A 16,015-nucleotide genomic window follows, 5' to 3' on the forward strand; every position below is an offset into this window, starting at 1 on the left:
ATTAAACTTTTCTTCTTTCTGCAATTGTCAAGGTCTTCCGTCCTGCAGATCAAAGAATGGTGGTGGGGGGGGGAAAGGCACCACATTGTACCATCCACCTCACTGGTTTACATCTGTAGAGTGATGGGAGTAAGCATGCCCTGGCGCGCATGGCAAAGGGGCTGTAGGGGATATGCTCCCATCTGTGCAAGTCAGCCCTCAGTGGATGACTCTTCTCTGTCTGACATATATCCCAATTTTCATTGAGAGTCAGATTGCTATCGGGGTGACCCACATATCATGAGTCTCTGTCCACTTGAATCTGATGAACATGTTGTATGAACTTGTGAACATTCCCAGGTGGCACTGGAGCAAGTGGCATTCGCCGGTTTCTGCCAGATGTTTTGTGAGTTGGATGACATTGGAACGATGCACGTCTGGTTTCAGATGACAGTCTCACCAACCAGTACATCCACACCAGCGACATGTGCACGTGGACATAGACATGCACACAGTCGGTGTTACATGGACAATCAACAGACCATGGCCATAGATGAGAAGAAGGAAGCAACATACAGGTATTTCAGGTTAGTGCTGCACGAGAAGTGTGCACACTCAGGGTCACACATTGTGTACTTTTCTGGGTTATACTTCTATTGACAGTACCATTGACAGTACCCAGGAGTGGCTAAAACGCAATTCACTGCCACAAGATAGTGAAAGTGGCAGAGGAGAGCCGCACACATTCCACATAAGATAATTCAACACAAGTCTTTCAGACTCCTGAAAAATTGGGAAGACACCTTGGCAGTGGCATTGTGTATAAGTAGTCACTTAACACAGGGACCCCTACCTACCTATTTGTTTACGTCTAAAATATTAGCTTTTTCTGCGCTTCATTCTGAGCTCCACTTGGGCGAAGATCTGTATTTTTGCCTCCTTGCAATGATTCTGTTCAAATGTTTTAGACACTGCAATGTTATGTGTGGCATCCAACATGGCACTTGAGGTCCTCTAGATAATATTTAAAGGTCAAGGTCCTTAGAAATGATTAATGGCATGTTGCAAGATGCTCACTAAGGGGACATGTGTCAATCTCCAGCAAGGCACCATGGGTCATACGAGCTTGGCGCACAGTACTCGGAATGGGGGCCGTAGATTGCCCATCCCACTTTCCAGAAAGGGAGTTTGGCATCATTCTGCAAATGGTGTTTGACATGTAGAGTCTCCCATGAAGCTTGGGATTGGAAGATGATTTGGGAAGAGAGTTAATTCCATACTATGTAACGTATAGACCTTTTTTACTTCCTCACGTATTAACCCATGCAGGCAATCTCCTGAACCAAGATGGACTCTCTGTGACGCTCGCATCCCATCGCATGACTTGGAAACTATGTCTAAGGAGCTGGTGACAATATCACACCATCCAACTCTTCACAGCTCCATAATAACAGTCAGACTTATCTTGCTTGCTTATTTATCTGGTGATCTCTAAAGATTTGTCAAATCCCCTGCATCAAGCAGTCTTTTGGTAGTGGGTCAATTTACCACAGCTAAAATGCCATGGTAAAGGTTGCTGCAGCCCATGTTTAAAACAAAAAAGAAATTTAAAAAAGGGGTGCCAACTTAAAATTCCCCAAATCTGCCTTGGAAATATAACCCAATTATGAGAGCACTTTAGGACGTATCCGGGACATCCACCTCCTCCCTTTTGCAGAACCTCGGTCCACCCAAGAGGACTGACATGCGTGCATGCTATCACAAGACATGCTTCCACCACTGCATCCCTCCCACCTTGCGTACGCAGCATCTAGTTCCCGCTTTCCCATCCTCGTATCATCCTCATGGATGTTCCTTCATCATGCAGTCTACGGTATAGATACCTCTGGTGGCGACACAGTATGCCACTCCACGGACAAGTCTAGGCACGCAAACTACTACGCTGGTGAGTTGCCACAATATGAATGCATTTTAACGTAATAACAACGGTGCAACACATTTTGCACAGCATTTTAAGCCACGGTAAGGCTTTTTCACATGACTTGGGGCAGTGAGGGAAGCGTCCATGTCACTCACGAGCCAACAAACATGAACACCATTGCATCCAAAGAGCAGGCACTCGGGGCATCCCCCCATGCCCCAGCTAGCCAACCAAAGTGGGGAGGATGGGCGAAGAACAGAAGTGAACTCACAGCCAAGAGAAACAGTGATCTGAGTAGCACATACATACGGAAGCCCATTTAATAACATTCAGGAAGGGTCGTATTTCAGAAATGTGAATTTGCCTTATTTACAACTTTTTGAAAATGAGCACAATGTCCTTCATTTTGTTTTTCTGATTCCCCGTTATGTTACACCACCACCACCACAGTAGACTCAGAGTCCCTTGTGCCAACTGTGTATGGACATGAGCACCGTCTTTGGCTCGGCAGGGGCCAGACCTTTAAGCCCTCCCCAGTGCCAAGGCGTCATTGTCATTGTGAGCTTGGGCATGTTAAAACCATGCCCAGGGAAACACAAGGGCAGAGCCCTTCCGCTTCCTCCCCTAGGTCACAAACTGCAAGGAATCGCCAGGTTCTGTAGACAGGGAAGCTGGACGGAGCTATGGGCATTTTTAAGTAAAGTGGGTTTTGAACCATGGCTCCTCTGGGAGTAAAACCCTGAACCAAGCTTTGTAAAATGTCTTGTGGCTTGATAGGAACTTCATGGGAGTGGTAATAGAGGGTCTAAGGTAGGACCCTTGTTAGGGTCGGTTGTTCTGGGAGATAATCTGCATAATCCTATGAATAATGCAGCTTTAGTTTCACACAAAGGTCTGGACTCTGGTTTCCAGAATACAGTCGTGCTATAATGAGCTTCACACATGGGATATCAGCATATTATGGAAGGGAAAGGTTTAGAGGTGTAGGTTAGTGAACATACCCTCCTTTTTAAACCCAGGACAAGCATCAGGACGCCCCTGCATTTAAGGTTATCTCAATGAGTGATAGTTTCTCCAAAGATATGCAGGAACTCCATCTTGTCCTCTAATGGCCATCTAACTGTCTCCGCAGCCAGGATGCTCATCTCCATTTTTGACTTATTTAGGTTCTTGCCTAATCCAATTGGGCGCCTGTTAAACGCTGGTATTACATTTTTGAAGACAGATTTCTACACGGTCTATGAACATATAGAGTTATGTATAGGTTGTAATGGTAGAAAGGTCCAGCACGTACCATCAATTGTGATCTGATAAAACAATGGGGTCAAATAAACATTAAAAATAGAAAGTGACAAGAGTCTCTAAATTCTGTACGCCAGGGGCTGACTGACCCACCTCAATGCCTACTGCCTGAGTGTAACTCAGAAACAGCCTTAGCTACTGAAGTTCTCAGTCACTGAGCTTCCCGACGAAGAGAAGGGGATAGAAGAGCTGGCATTCAGACATGCCATATGTCCGGGTGCTCCCTGCATCGTGCCACAGCTTGACAAAGGCCATGTCAGACCTGGGAGAAAGCTGGAAACTGGGGGAAGAGGGCCTTAGTGGGGATGATCTCTATTCTAGCTAACACTGCAGTTGTTGACCAACCTCTTCTATAAAAGCTGTTAAATGTTTGCAAGGTGCACTGCTGTAGGTTGCCTGGGTTTCTTATTCAACCCGCAAAACTGGAGTAATCCATTTAATGGGATATTTCACTTTTAACGTTTCTGAAAAAAGTATGGATGGTTTTTGCACACATCTGAAACAAGCCTACCCTGAAAGAATTTCAAGTGGGGAGGACAAGAGTTTGAACTGAAACAAGAACACTACATTTCCTAGGGGGATTCCGGTACACGAAGTATCTTTGGAATATATTCATTTATTTATTTATTTTTAGATTTGTAAAGCGCCTAGCAGCACGGAGGCATCGAGGTGCTGTTTCAAGAAAGTGTCTTAGTTACAAAATGTACATGGCATGTTTACCTTGGTTGCCTTTTTCTTATGAAGAAATATCCCCAATCTTATACCCCCATCGTGACACTCCCACCCCACAATATGGGGCAATTAAACATGCTATTTTAATATAAATATTTGGTTTTATTTTAAATAAAGCAAGGAATTATATGTAGTTGCCTAACCTACAACACACGGGAAGCCACCATGACAGGGTAAAACGCCACACGTAACCACTGACTCTGATAGCACGTAGAAGGGTCTTTATTGCAAAATATAAGACGTATTGGCTGACGGATATTAAAATGGTCTCCAGGGCATATCAAGCTTTCCGGGAAGTTTGGTGCTAGGGCTGTCCCCTGATCTCTACTTCCTGATGGTTTACCCGCTCCCGAGCCCAGGCATCCCTAACAGGGATGTTAGTTTGTCGCCAGTGGGGCCACCTATCTCTGTCAGCCATGTAAATTCTGTTGATGTTTCCCTAAGGCAGTCGCTACCTAACTCCCTCAGGGATATTCTAGACTTTGCCTGACCTACCCTTCTTAGTAGTATAGGGAGTTAGGGGTGGTGACTTCTTTCACCCGGTGTCGCTTGTTCTCCTCCACACAAGTTCTTACCTGACCCTTCACTACACTGGATTCTTAAGATGTTCTCCCACCACGTTACTATCCCTCTGACCTCGCACTCTGCCTTTCCCACTCTACCCTTTGATGTTACTTCTTTTCTAAACCTCGCTTGTACCTCCAACTACGCCTCTACCTCTTATCTTCTCTTGCCTCTTTCCTCCCACTCTACTTGCCTCTTGATATTCCTTTGTTGTAATCTCCGATTAACTCGACACTGATAGTTACTCCTCTTCTCCCACTCACTGTCACTCTTCGTATTCTGTTGCTCCTACTATTTCTACTCTGTACTTCACCCTCGCTATCGCCCGCTGCTGCCTACTAATGCTCTACTGCTTCTTCTACTCACTAACGCTCTCTACAACCTATTCCACTGCCAATATTATCCTTTACTCCCACTACTACTTACTTCCTCTTCCTCACTCGCTACTCTGCCACTCCCACTACCTCCACTCTCCACTACTACTATCTCTGCCAATACCACCAACACCACTCTGCTGCTCCTACTCTACCACTACTCATATGCTCTACAGACTCCTTCCAATAACTTACCTAGCTTCTAGGGGTTTGAGAGCCTGGCTATGGGAAACTCCAAAAGGCGTGCAAGCCCTGCCCCATTTCAAAACATGGACCGTGATGGGGTCCACGGATGTTGAATGTGAATTCCTCCCATAAGGCCTTTTAATATAACATAATCCCTGGTTGTTTATTGAGGTAAATGCCTTAATGGAGGCCTTCATTTAATAATTAGAAATTCCCTGGTGGGCTAGTGGTCTTCCTATTTGCATGGGCTCCAGCAGACAGTCTGCTGAAGTTCTGCTGGTGTTTTAGTTGCCGTAGAATCCCATGGTGCTGCACATCCCTTTGCCACATCCTCTGGTGCTGGGCGGCCGGTGTTGTGATGCTCTCTGCAACCCATGTCAGGATTTGCTCCACAGGCCCATGCATCCCGTGGATCGGGCGCTGGTGCTGGCGGTGGGGCTGCTGATCTCTCTGGGTACTGTTGCAGCCTGGAGGCTGCCATCTAAAGAATACAATGTCCGCCTATATGGGAATAGAAGAAACTAATGTTACGACTATATGGCCTGCAGCCAAGACTGACAGCAGTTTTCTATTATTGGATCAAGGTAATGCCTGAAACCAGTTGAACTCAGCTGTGAACATACAGCAACACACCACTTTGATGTACGCAAGAGTGAATATACAGAAAAAGAATTGTGCATGGAGATGAGAGAATCCTACGCAGAGGTGAGACTAGCATACTGACATCCTGGAGGAGTGGAGCCACGCTAGACTGCAGAGCCTGGCGTAGTGTGGAAGAGAAGCAAAGAAGCAAAGACGCTGCAAGGCCGGCACAGAGAGGTGACACCACTGAACCAGAGACGGCGAAAGGACGCACCATCCTATTTGGTGGTATAACCGAGGAACTGAGGTAAAGAATCCTCTGTTCTGAATACAAGAAGCAAGGAGTCTGCCGTGCTGGGCAGCATTTGAGAAGCAGATGCTCACGGGCCAAGAATGCTGAGAAATTAGAAGAACATCTCCAACACCGCTAGGAAGTCACCCTGATGGAGCACATCCAAAAAACCAGGAAGTACTAGGGTTGCCCAGGGTGGAGTGGGGTGAGCAAAACCCCACGAACAGAGAGAAAGAGGGCCACAGAACCTTTGAAACCTAAGACATGAATATGTAATAGAAATACTGAAGCCAGCACAATGCTCAGGAAACGAAAAAAGTAAAAGGGGTCTGGGAAGGTCCAAGAGAGAAAAAAGACATTTGGGAAACCCCAAAAAGAAGAGAATCTGGAGGATTCGACCAAGGTCATGATATAACCCCCAAAGAGATAAATTGGGAAAAATCCCAAGAGGGGAACCTGGAGGGTCCAAGCAAATGGATCAAGAAATAAAGCCTAAAGAAAAGGTGGAAATGATTCCTACATCTTAAGGACTAGAGACATGTAATTTAAAGAGAGACTTTCTACTTCTCCTGAAGAGTTGAATAGGAGAGCGGGTCCCTTTTTGTTTTGAAATATTTGTGAAATATATCTCCATAGTGAGATCCTCTGAACATTGGCCCGAGAAAAGCTTGAGTGAGAAAGCCATCACCTGGGCTACTTTTAGGTTATTTGAATTTAGTGGTAGGGCTAGATAGAAGGTAGGTTACGGACTGAGGACTGCCTTTTTTTGTTGATGACTGATGAGCAGCCTTGGTTTACTTTATAGGTAGGAAAATCCCTCATAACTATAGGGTCAGCGAGGCTGGTCTCTTTTAGTTTTCATTAAACACATTTAACATGTCATTCCGGAGTCATCTCCTCCTTCTGCTTCGCCACAGTACCCAATGATCAACCAGACACAGGAACTGTTGAGTTTCAAGCTATCTTAAGTGTGATCTTCGTTTTGGAAGGATTTGGACAGGATGATTCAAGAATTTTTGTGGGATAAGAAGCCACCAAAATTAAAGTTGTGGAAATTGCAACTACCTTTAAATGAGGGTGGTTTAGGGATTCCTAATTTCAGGGCTTACCACTTGGCCTTCATGTCAGATTTTTTGGTACCATTTGTGGATGAGCAACGAGATGTGTGGGTCGAGGCTGAGACTAGCTTTGTTGGACCACTGACTCCACGTGCGGTTTTGACTTCAGTTTCAAGAAAGAATTGTGGAAAAGATCCGTTGGTTGAGAATTTGAGATGTTCATGGAAAGGTATTTGCTAATGTTTGAAGGTGGACGCGTTTAGAGAACCTGGTGCATCGTTGTGGCTTAATCCTGCTATTAGGATTAATGGTAAAAAGGTTTTCTGGGTGGATTGGTTTTTGGGTGGGGTGCAGTGGGTGGCTGATTTGTTTAAAGACGGTGCTTGGATGACAGCAAGGGAATTGCAACGGCGCTTTGTCATTGACAATTTTAAGATCTCTGATTATGTGAAGTTAAAAAAGGCGATTGGGGTTGTGGATTTTGAGAGGAAAATTGATCTGAGTTTGTTTACTAGGAAGACAACTGGGAAGGAAGGTGGTCTGTATAAGGAGATTGTGTCGCATTACAGTGGTAATGACTGCTTAAGGGAGGAGTGGGGTAGGAGGATAGGCTTGGAAATTTCAGAGGATACGTGGCACCGGATGTGTGGAAATGTTAAGTTGTGTTCTTTGGGGCTTACGGAGAGGTCGAGACAGATATAGATTCTTAATCGGGTTTTTTGGATGCCGGAGAGATTGGTGAGTAGGGGGATATCGGAGAATTCGGATTGTTGGAGATGTATTCATACAAAAGGTACGTTGGAGCATATGTTGTGGGACTGTTGGTTGGTAAGATTGTTCTGGAATGAGGTTGGTCGAATATGTGGTGAAGTGATTCAGGGTTTACCTGCCTTGGACTTCAAAATGGTGATATTGGGTGATGATGAGTCTCTAGAGGAACTTACCTTAGGTCAGAAGAAGTGGTTGTTTCGTGGGGCAATGATTGGTAAGAAAATTGTTTTGTGAAATTGGAAGTCTGTTTTGACTTTGAATGTTGAGACGTGGGTGATTGAGATGGAAGAGTTAGCAGCTATGGAAAAGTCACTTTACAAAAGAGGAGGGAAGATGAGTTTATTTAAAAAGATCTGGGGTAAATTTCTTCAGCTTTATTAGACTTGATGTTGTACATGTGGATATAGGGGAGTATGGGGGTGGATATGAGTTGTTGGGATTTGCATGGTGGTTTATCTTGTAATGTATATAGCTGTTTAGTATACTGTTTTCATGAATTTGGAATTATTATCTTCTGGAGTGTCCTGTTGTATGTGATTTTATGGTTTTGTATATACATTTTAAAATAAAGAGTTAAAAAAAAACTAAAAAAAAAAGTGTGATAGGTTGACCTTCCAAAAGCCCCAAATCATGGTCTTCTACTTTGAAGTGCATTTCTTGCAGCTTTGCAACTAGGCCTTTGTCTTGAGTACACGCTGCTATTCTTCTGTATATATGTGATTTGCGCAAGAAGATTTCTTCGAAGCACATTACATCAAATTTCTTTTAACATATTTCAAATCAAATCAATTTGGGAGAGACCCATCGGAGTTCCCCCATATTCCCTAATCCAACCCCCCCTCCCCCATCGACATTGCAGCAAAATGTGTTAATGCAAATTCAACATAATGGACTGTTTGAAGAAATGGGCCTGCGATGCAATGGTGGAATACTGCCTATATGGTTTTATTGATGGAAGTGGTATTTTAGTGTGGCCTGAGCATTTATTTTATTTATTTATTTGCATTTTTAAAGCGCGAACACAGCCCACAGGCATTGAGGCGCTGTTACAGGAATTGTTTTTTTCGTAATTGTTTATTTGTTTGTCTTAGTTGCGTAATTATAACACGCTTAAGCGCAGACCCGGGGATCGAACCTGTGTTGCTTTTTAAAGCGCGAACACAGCCCACAGGCATTGAGGCGCTGTTACAGGAATTGTTTTTTTTTCGTAATGTTTATTTGTTTGTCTTAGTTGCGTAATTATAACACGCTTAAGCGCAGACCCGGGGATCGAACCTGTGTTGCTTTGTGTCGTCTTGCTTCCAAGGCGAACACCTTGCCAATGAGCTATCCTCCCAGCATCCTGGCAGTGGGTTAGTGTAATAGTAGTTTCTGCAGTGCATATACATTTTGAGTCATTTAAGTTCACGGTGTAAAATGCAGCACGAGATACATTCTGTCCCATGTAACATGAAAAGTGCCATTTACACTGTTTTTACTTGTAATAACAACCAAAGGACAGGTTGTTGTATCATCAGACATGGTGTGATCTACAATACAACTTCGAAATTGTTAAATACCTTGACATTTTGTTATTTTCCTTTGGAACTCTAATGTTCATGCTGCATAGTTCACCATGTACCCTTTCCACGTGGCAGCAAACACGCAAAAGCACATTCACAAATGTAAGTTTCCATTTAATTAAGCCCGCAAGCATAACATGTTTTTCGGAGAGAAAACGGTCTGGTGAAATGTGTTTGCACTTTGTTTTGTCCAGTTCACGAACATCCACCAAACGTTGTAACATATTCAGAAAGCGCTGTAAACCAATGCCCGCCAAGTCACAAGATTGCTGCCATTGGCCAAGCATAGTATAAAACTGGCTGATAATTTAGGGGGAAAGATAGCAAAACATTCATCAAAATCAGCCAAATATAAATGAAACGGGGTTGGTGCAAGCATACACCCCGGCTTAAATCCTCTAAACGTTGGAATAGCCTGCGTAAGCATACCGTCCATACTCAGACGAACCTGTACGCATATTTTCATGTAAAAACTCCAGATAACAGAGCAAGGGCAATGCCACACTTCATGTGAGCAAACCAAATCTATGGGCTAAATTACAGGTCATAAGCAGAAGTGAGATCAATAGAAGCAGCATGCAATAGACCTTGCGACCGAGATAGCGCCCTTTACCTCTGAATACAAAGAGCCAGCAGATTGACATTGGTAAACATGCCAAAAAGATCCCTTATCTGTTTTAACAACAATTGTAAATAGAGTTACGAAGAGGAACGTAATAAAGATCCTGGCCTACAATATCAAGAAATCGGGGGGGGGGGGGGGGACGCAGGAGGGGGGCTGAGGGGGAGGGTTGCAAATCCAGTTTTGGAGGAGGCAATACCCGTTTGGGGGGTCAGGGGGGAAATCAGACCACCATTAAAGGGCCACCTTGGAATGAAACAAATAATGCAACGTGCCAGGGGCGCGGAGTATGGGGGGGAGCTGCGGGGCCCTTTGTTCCATCCATACTGTCTCTCTCTCTGGCGGCCCGGGTAAAAGCCGGGGAAAAACGATGTTTAGAAATTGTGGGACAGATGCAAAGCAAGAGGCTCTTGCTTTGCATCTGTCCCTCAATTTCTAAAAATAGTTTTGGGTTTGGTATACTTCTACATCTGTGCACCGGTTTGCACAGATGTTTAGGTACACCCAACCCAAAACGATTGTTAGAAATGGAGGCACACATGCAAAACAAGTCTGTCCCTCAATTTCTAAAAATCATTTTGGGTTTGGTGTATTTGTACATCTGTGCACCCCTCTTGGCAAGAGGGGTGAACAGATGTAGAGGTACACCCAACCCAGAAGGATTTTTATAAATGGAGGCACAGATGCAAAGCGAGGGAGGGGGCAGGGGCAGGGAGAGGGCAAATGAGACTGCATGTCTCCGAGTGTGCACATGGTGAGGGTGAATGCTATGGGCGGGGAGCGGAGGCGTATGAGCCAGCACTTTCTAGTAGAGCTGCCATATTTGAAATGGGGCAATGCTGGTACTCCTCACTTAGCTCGCTATACTCCTGATGGGATAGTACTGGTGTAACAGGGCTTCTATAATTGTTGAATCTTCCAGGGATAATACTATGCTTTTGTTGAGGCAATGCTAGTTCATCTTAGTGGGGCTGCTATACTTTTGATGGGGCAACATCAGCACTTCTCAGTTGAGCTGCTACACTCTTATTGACAAGGCCCCAGCACTTCTCAACAGATGTATTTCTTTTTATTTTAATTGGTTATTTATAATGCGTGTACTACCCAGAGGTTTCTAAGCGCGGACTGAGGGAGCGAACCTGTGTTGTGCGTACTGAGGGAGCGAACCTGTGTTGCAAGGACCGAGGGAGTGAACCTCTGTTACACGGACCGAGGTATCGAACTTGTGTTGCTCTGTGTCGTCTTGCTTCCAAGGCGAGCACGTTGCTGTGATGGGGCAGGGGATAGAAGGTTTGAGCCTGTCGGATAGCAGAATCAGCAAAACATGTCTGATCCCTCATACAGGGGGTTGTTACCCCTTTATCTCTCCTGAATGAAAGAATGAACTCTCTCAGACACAAGTTATCACCCCTGCACACACATTGAATGAATATGGTATGGATCTATAGATCAAGAAAACTGGAGTGACAATTCAGTGTGTTTTAATATAAATATAATTGTCTTCCCAGATGGGAGACTGACTCCATTAATATACATGGGGTCACTCAGATGACCAAGAGTGAAACTATACATTCAGTTGTGAGATAACCAGCAACGGTTGACACTATGCACCAAGGAGTGAGGTGCCCACTCAATATATCACACTGTTTATAGGTGTGAGACCCATCCTGAATGCTTGTCCAAAGAGCCTTGGCCAGAGTGTCACAATGAAGAAGTGAGCATGTGATCCAGGCTCTGCAGCCCACACACACACAAGGGATTCCCTTGCTCCCACTTGCGAGATTTGCACCAAATTAGTGAGATTGTGCTCCATGGTAGGAGGCACACACACAGTCTTTGCTCTGACATTTGACACACTCACAGGATGGGACGGCATTTCGTTCTCCGAACCTAGTTGTGTTGCTCTGCCTTTTGAGGGCTCCTACAACCTGGATGATTATAGAGGGGTGGAGTAGGGGCAGTGATGGACTACTGGAATGCAACACGAAGGCTTAAATTCCTTCTTACTTGACTTTAGTATATGCAGTACATGCTAGCCAATGTTTCCACTGTTCTGCGCAGCGCGCGCCTCCACCCCCCCACGGCCGTTGCACTAAGTTGGTGACTAAGTGCAAATGTGTGGTCCTATAACTGCCAGTGATGTCCCTTCCTGTATTTGGCCCCCCCCCCGGAAATGTATAAGTCGGCTCCCTTGCAACGTGCCAAACCTATGTCAAATTCAGCCTAGATGTAGGCATCCAGGTAAAGAAGGCCACCCAAATGGTGTCATGAATTTCAGTGTGTCCAATTTAGCAATGCAGCGTAACACATGTATAGTCAGAGTACTCTACAAACAATATCACAACTTTACCATTATCATGAAGAGCCATGTTTTAATGACCTCTAATACTGACTACATAAAATTCATATTCATAGAACTATTGCAAGACCATGTCATGGAGAATCACTGGAGGAGTGCAAACAATCGCACTCCCACCCAACATAATCAATGAACCTTCCCACATGCACTTCAAGAAATTCTTAAAGACCTGGCTCTTTAACAAATTCTAACTCCTAGACATGTTTCAGGGAACCAGTATCAGTGCCTGTACCATTGTACATTATCAAAGGTTTATATTGATCATTTTCTATCCATGTTCCTGCACTGTAAGCTGTATCGTAACCAGTAAAGGTATTCTTGTAACCTACGCAGTGACACCCCAGCGTTTGGGCGTATAATCAAATGCAAATCAAAGGAATAAAAATAAGTAAATAAATCAGTCAAAGGAGGCTGTATTGAGAACTTACAGTGGTTTCTAAAACGGGGATTTTCAAATGAACTTGGTTGGAACTTTTTATTACTAGTTAGCACTTTTTTTTTTTTTTAACAAAGCAAAATGAATTCGGGAAACCACTCGCATTCGACTTCATTCACCACATTTTTTACAAATGTGGAAAGTTCTGGTTGGCGGTTTTGAAAACAGATGGCCTAATGGGCGCCATAAAAAAAGCAATGTGTTCCCGGCGATAATAATTGAAGTCAAAAGAGCACAACAGTGGTATTAAAGAAATAGGCCAAAAAGTGTAAGAAAACTCCTAAATCCTCTGAGAAAGCGCTCAATTATGGTGGGCCGCACCGTGCGGAGGTAGCTTAACAGGGGCATTTTAGGACATTCTTTACAGTTGGCAGCATCAAGGGATGAAGGGATGGATGAGAAAGGCACCCGACGGCACGACTTTTGTAACTACCCAGGCCAGCAGATGTTCAATGGATAATGGGGTGCTTAGATGCACATGCTGCAGGATGTCCCGCTTACCTTGTGGCGGCAAGTCAAAGCGGATGTGCCTGTCAAAGTGCATGGTGCTGTGGAACTTGCTGTCACATGACTCGCACAAGTTCAGCGGGCTCTGGCGATTCAGCTGCTGGCAGTCTGCATGGTGGCACACCTGAGAAGGGGACAAAAACCACACACACACAGTCAGGCCACAGCCACAATATCCTGTGCTGGACTGAAAAACTAGAACTCAAGCAAGAGGATTTATGGTTCAAGAAAAATGACAATGTTCACACCATCGCAACCTTCGAGGTAGGTTTAAAAGAAAAACAATTATTCACAAATGTAACATTTAGACAACCCTAATAGACACCCATATCAACAAACATTGCATCAATTAATTACTAAACCTAAAAAGCAGACAGATTATTAAAAATAAAATAGGTTAGCGCCCCCGTTTCAAGCACATAGAAAGAAAGAGGAGGTTCAAAGGCAAACGGTGGCTTTATGCAGCAGAACATTTTAAACGAATGGAAGGACCAAGTTGTGCCAAGAAGCACTTAGACACCGCAAGATGAAATATGGCAGATTGCACACTTTGGAAAGTTTGCTCGCTGTAATAGCGACATGGTCGACTCAGGAGTTTCTTCACCAGGCCACCACCAAATCCGATTTCACTTCTCACTTCATTGTTCCACCTCCACTGAGTGGGTATATGCAGCTCCTTCTATAAGCCCTGATAAGTGGCCTTCAATACCGTACGAAAGAGTAACAGCCGGCCCGACTTTAATGCGCACACAGTCAATCTGAAGCATGCTGAAGATAGCACGTGCGGAATATACTATATAGTTCTGCGCGCAACGCTCGGCAGATGACAGCCACCTCCCAGAGCCACATTAATTGATAGAGCACTGAAGACGGAGGCACCGCCTGATCCATCACAGCGGACCTTTCATGGAGCGACGCCCAAGATAAACCACCTGGTCCTGAATAAGATGACCCCAATGAGAGTGGTCATCGAAACCGGTCGACCATAGGGTTATAAGCCCCCTCATGACCAAGTCGATGTTCTGAGTGAAACTGACACGCCAAGATCAATAAGTTGCCTTAGTAGGGCTCTTTGCTACTAGGGCCTTCCACTTCATCTGTTTTCGTCAGATGTTTTAACGACACAGTATTAGGTTTTGTTGATTGGATAAGTCTAGTCTTGATTGGTGATTAAAACTGTATAGAGTAAATTCCTACGAGAAGTACCTTCCATGCAAAAAACAAAACAGAGAGATTATCTAATGTTACCTTTCTCCACTTATACCCAAACTGGTGTTTTTTTATTTGTTGGCGACTATTGTCCATGTTGCTTATAGATGAGGGAAAGATTTCTCGCTATCCCTATGAGATAGGCGGCACACCACCGGTCGTCCTAGGGAGAGCTTGCTTCTGGACAGTGACAGTCCTATACATGTTTTGTGACAGTCACTGTGTGAGTTACTCGTATTTCAGATCTATACTCCATTATCCGTTCGTTTGTGCTAAAACTTGTTGATCATAATGGGAGGAATGCAATAGAATTGGATGACGATTGTAGCGTTTTGCCGTGGGTGTTTTTGGAGGCAAGCAGAAAATCCTGTAGACCAATTCACTTTAGTGCCACAATGGCAAAGTTGAAGGGGACAGCATCACTACTGTAGGTCCTAAAGCCTTTTTGAAGGAGTTAAGTGGGAGTATGCAAGAAAAGTGAATTAGGGAAAAATACATTTTTGAAGAAAAATTGAGAAAATGTTATTGAGGAGCCCCATGAGTTATTTGTGCATATTCAAAAAGGGATGGTATTGCTCATTTGCAATGGAAATAGTCCTGCTTGAGCTTGCAAAACATCTGCAACATAAGGCAATGATAGGAGCATATGATATGGCATTTATAACGCGCCTATATACAAGTCTTTCAATGTGATAAGACTGGAGGCACTCTGCAATAGTAGGATGGAGAAGAGGATGGTGGCAGGCCGCACATCTCCCTTAGAGTCTTGGTTCAGCAGGAGAGGCTACCCAGCACTCTAGAAACACCAAGTAGCCTCACTCCATACAAAGGAGAGAAGGTTTGGCGGTTGCACCTACGGTCAAGTTCTTATTTTGTAGTGTGGAATTATTAAGACAAGATTTTAAAATAAATGGTTAGGCAATGTAGGCTGAAAATGGCTGAGCATCCAGTTAATTCTACACTTCCTCAGATTGCTCCCGTCTATGATATATGCAGACAACACTTCTGATTTTACAGGTTCTACATGGTTTGAAAGGCTTTCCTTTCAAAGTCTGCAGTCTGGTCGACTTGAATTCAACCAGTGGTTTTTGATATGGGGACGCTCCCCTGCTTCCCCCGCCACATGTTCTCCTTCCCTGTGTATGTAATTGGTAGATTCAACCAAAAGTGCACAACCAAAATGTAAACTTTCAAAATAAGGTATTTTAAAACACGGGATACCGATTTCAAAGATTCATCTTGAGAACTCCATCTAATTGACTGATAATAACAATATTAGAAAAATCAAGAAGACGTGTGATACCCACAGATACTCTTAAAATTAATGAATGTCGAGTATTAGTGCTCCTCCCCTTATGCACTGATGAGCATGTTGCATAGCAAAAGTCTTAAAAGTGCTGATCATTATCAATTGTTTCATAATTAGATTGTGCAAGTGATGTTAAAACAAACCTGTGCATGTTACCAACTTTTCTAGTAGAAGTGTTTTTCTAGTGCTATCCGCGACTGGAATGCACCTTACTTTGGAAATTGACGGCCATATACGACACATGTAGACT

The 16,015-nt window shown here is 44.1% G+C and overlaps 1 protein-coding gene across 6 annotated transcripts in view; it reads right to left on the minus strand.

The window, feature by feature from the left end:
• PLEKHG5 (pleckstrin homology and RhoGEF domain containing G5) overlaps positions 1–16,015 on the minus strand; it is a 1,536,154-nt gene that overhangs the window by 541,499 nt on the left and 978,640 nt on the right. For all 6 annotated transcript variants that reach the window (XM_069610302.1, XM_069610307.1, XM_069610303.1 and 3 more), the window contains one exon: positions 13,242–13,371. In XM_069610302.1, coding sequence (XP_069466403.1) covers positions 13,242–13,371 — 130 coding nt within the window. The remainder of the gene's footprint in view (positions 1–13,241; positions 13,372–16,015) is intronic.

This window comes from Ambystoma mexicanum, chromosome 8 (assembly GCF_040938575.1).
Source record: "Ambystoma mexicanum isolate Mex_15411 chromosome 8, UKY_AmexF1_1, whole genome shotgun sequence".
NCBI lineage: Eukaryota > Metazoa > Chordata > Amphibia > Caudata > Ambystomatidae > Ambystoma > Ambystoma mexicanum.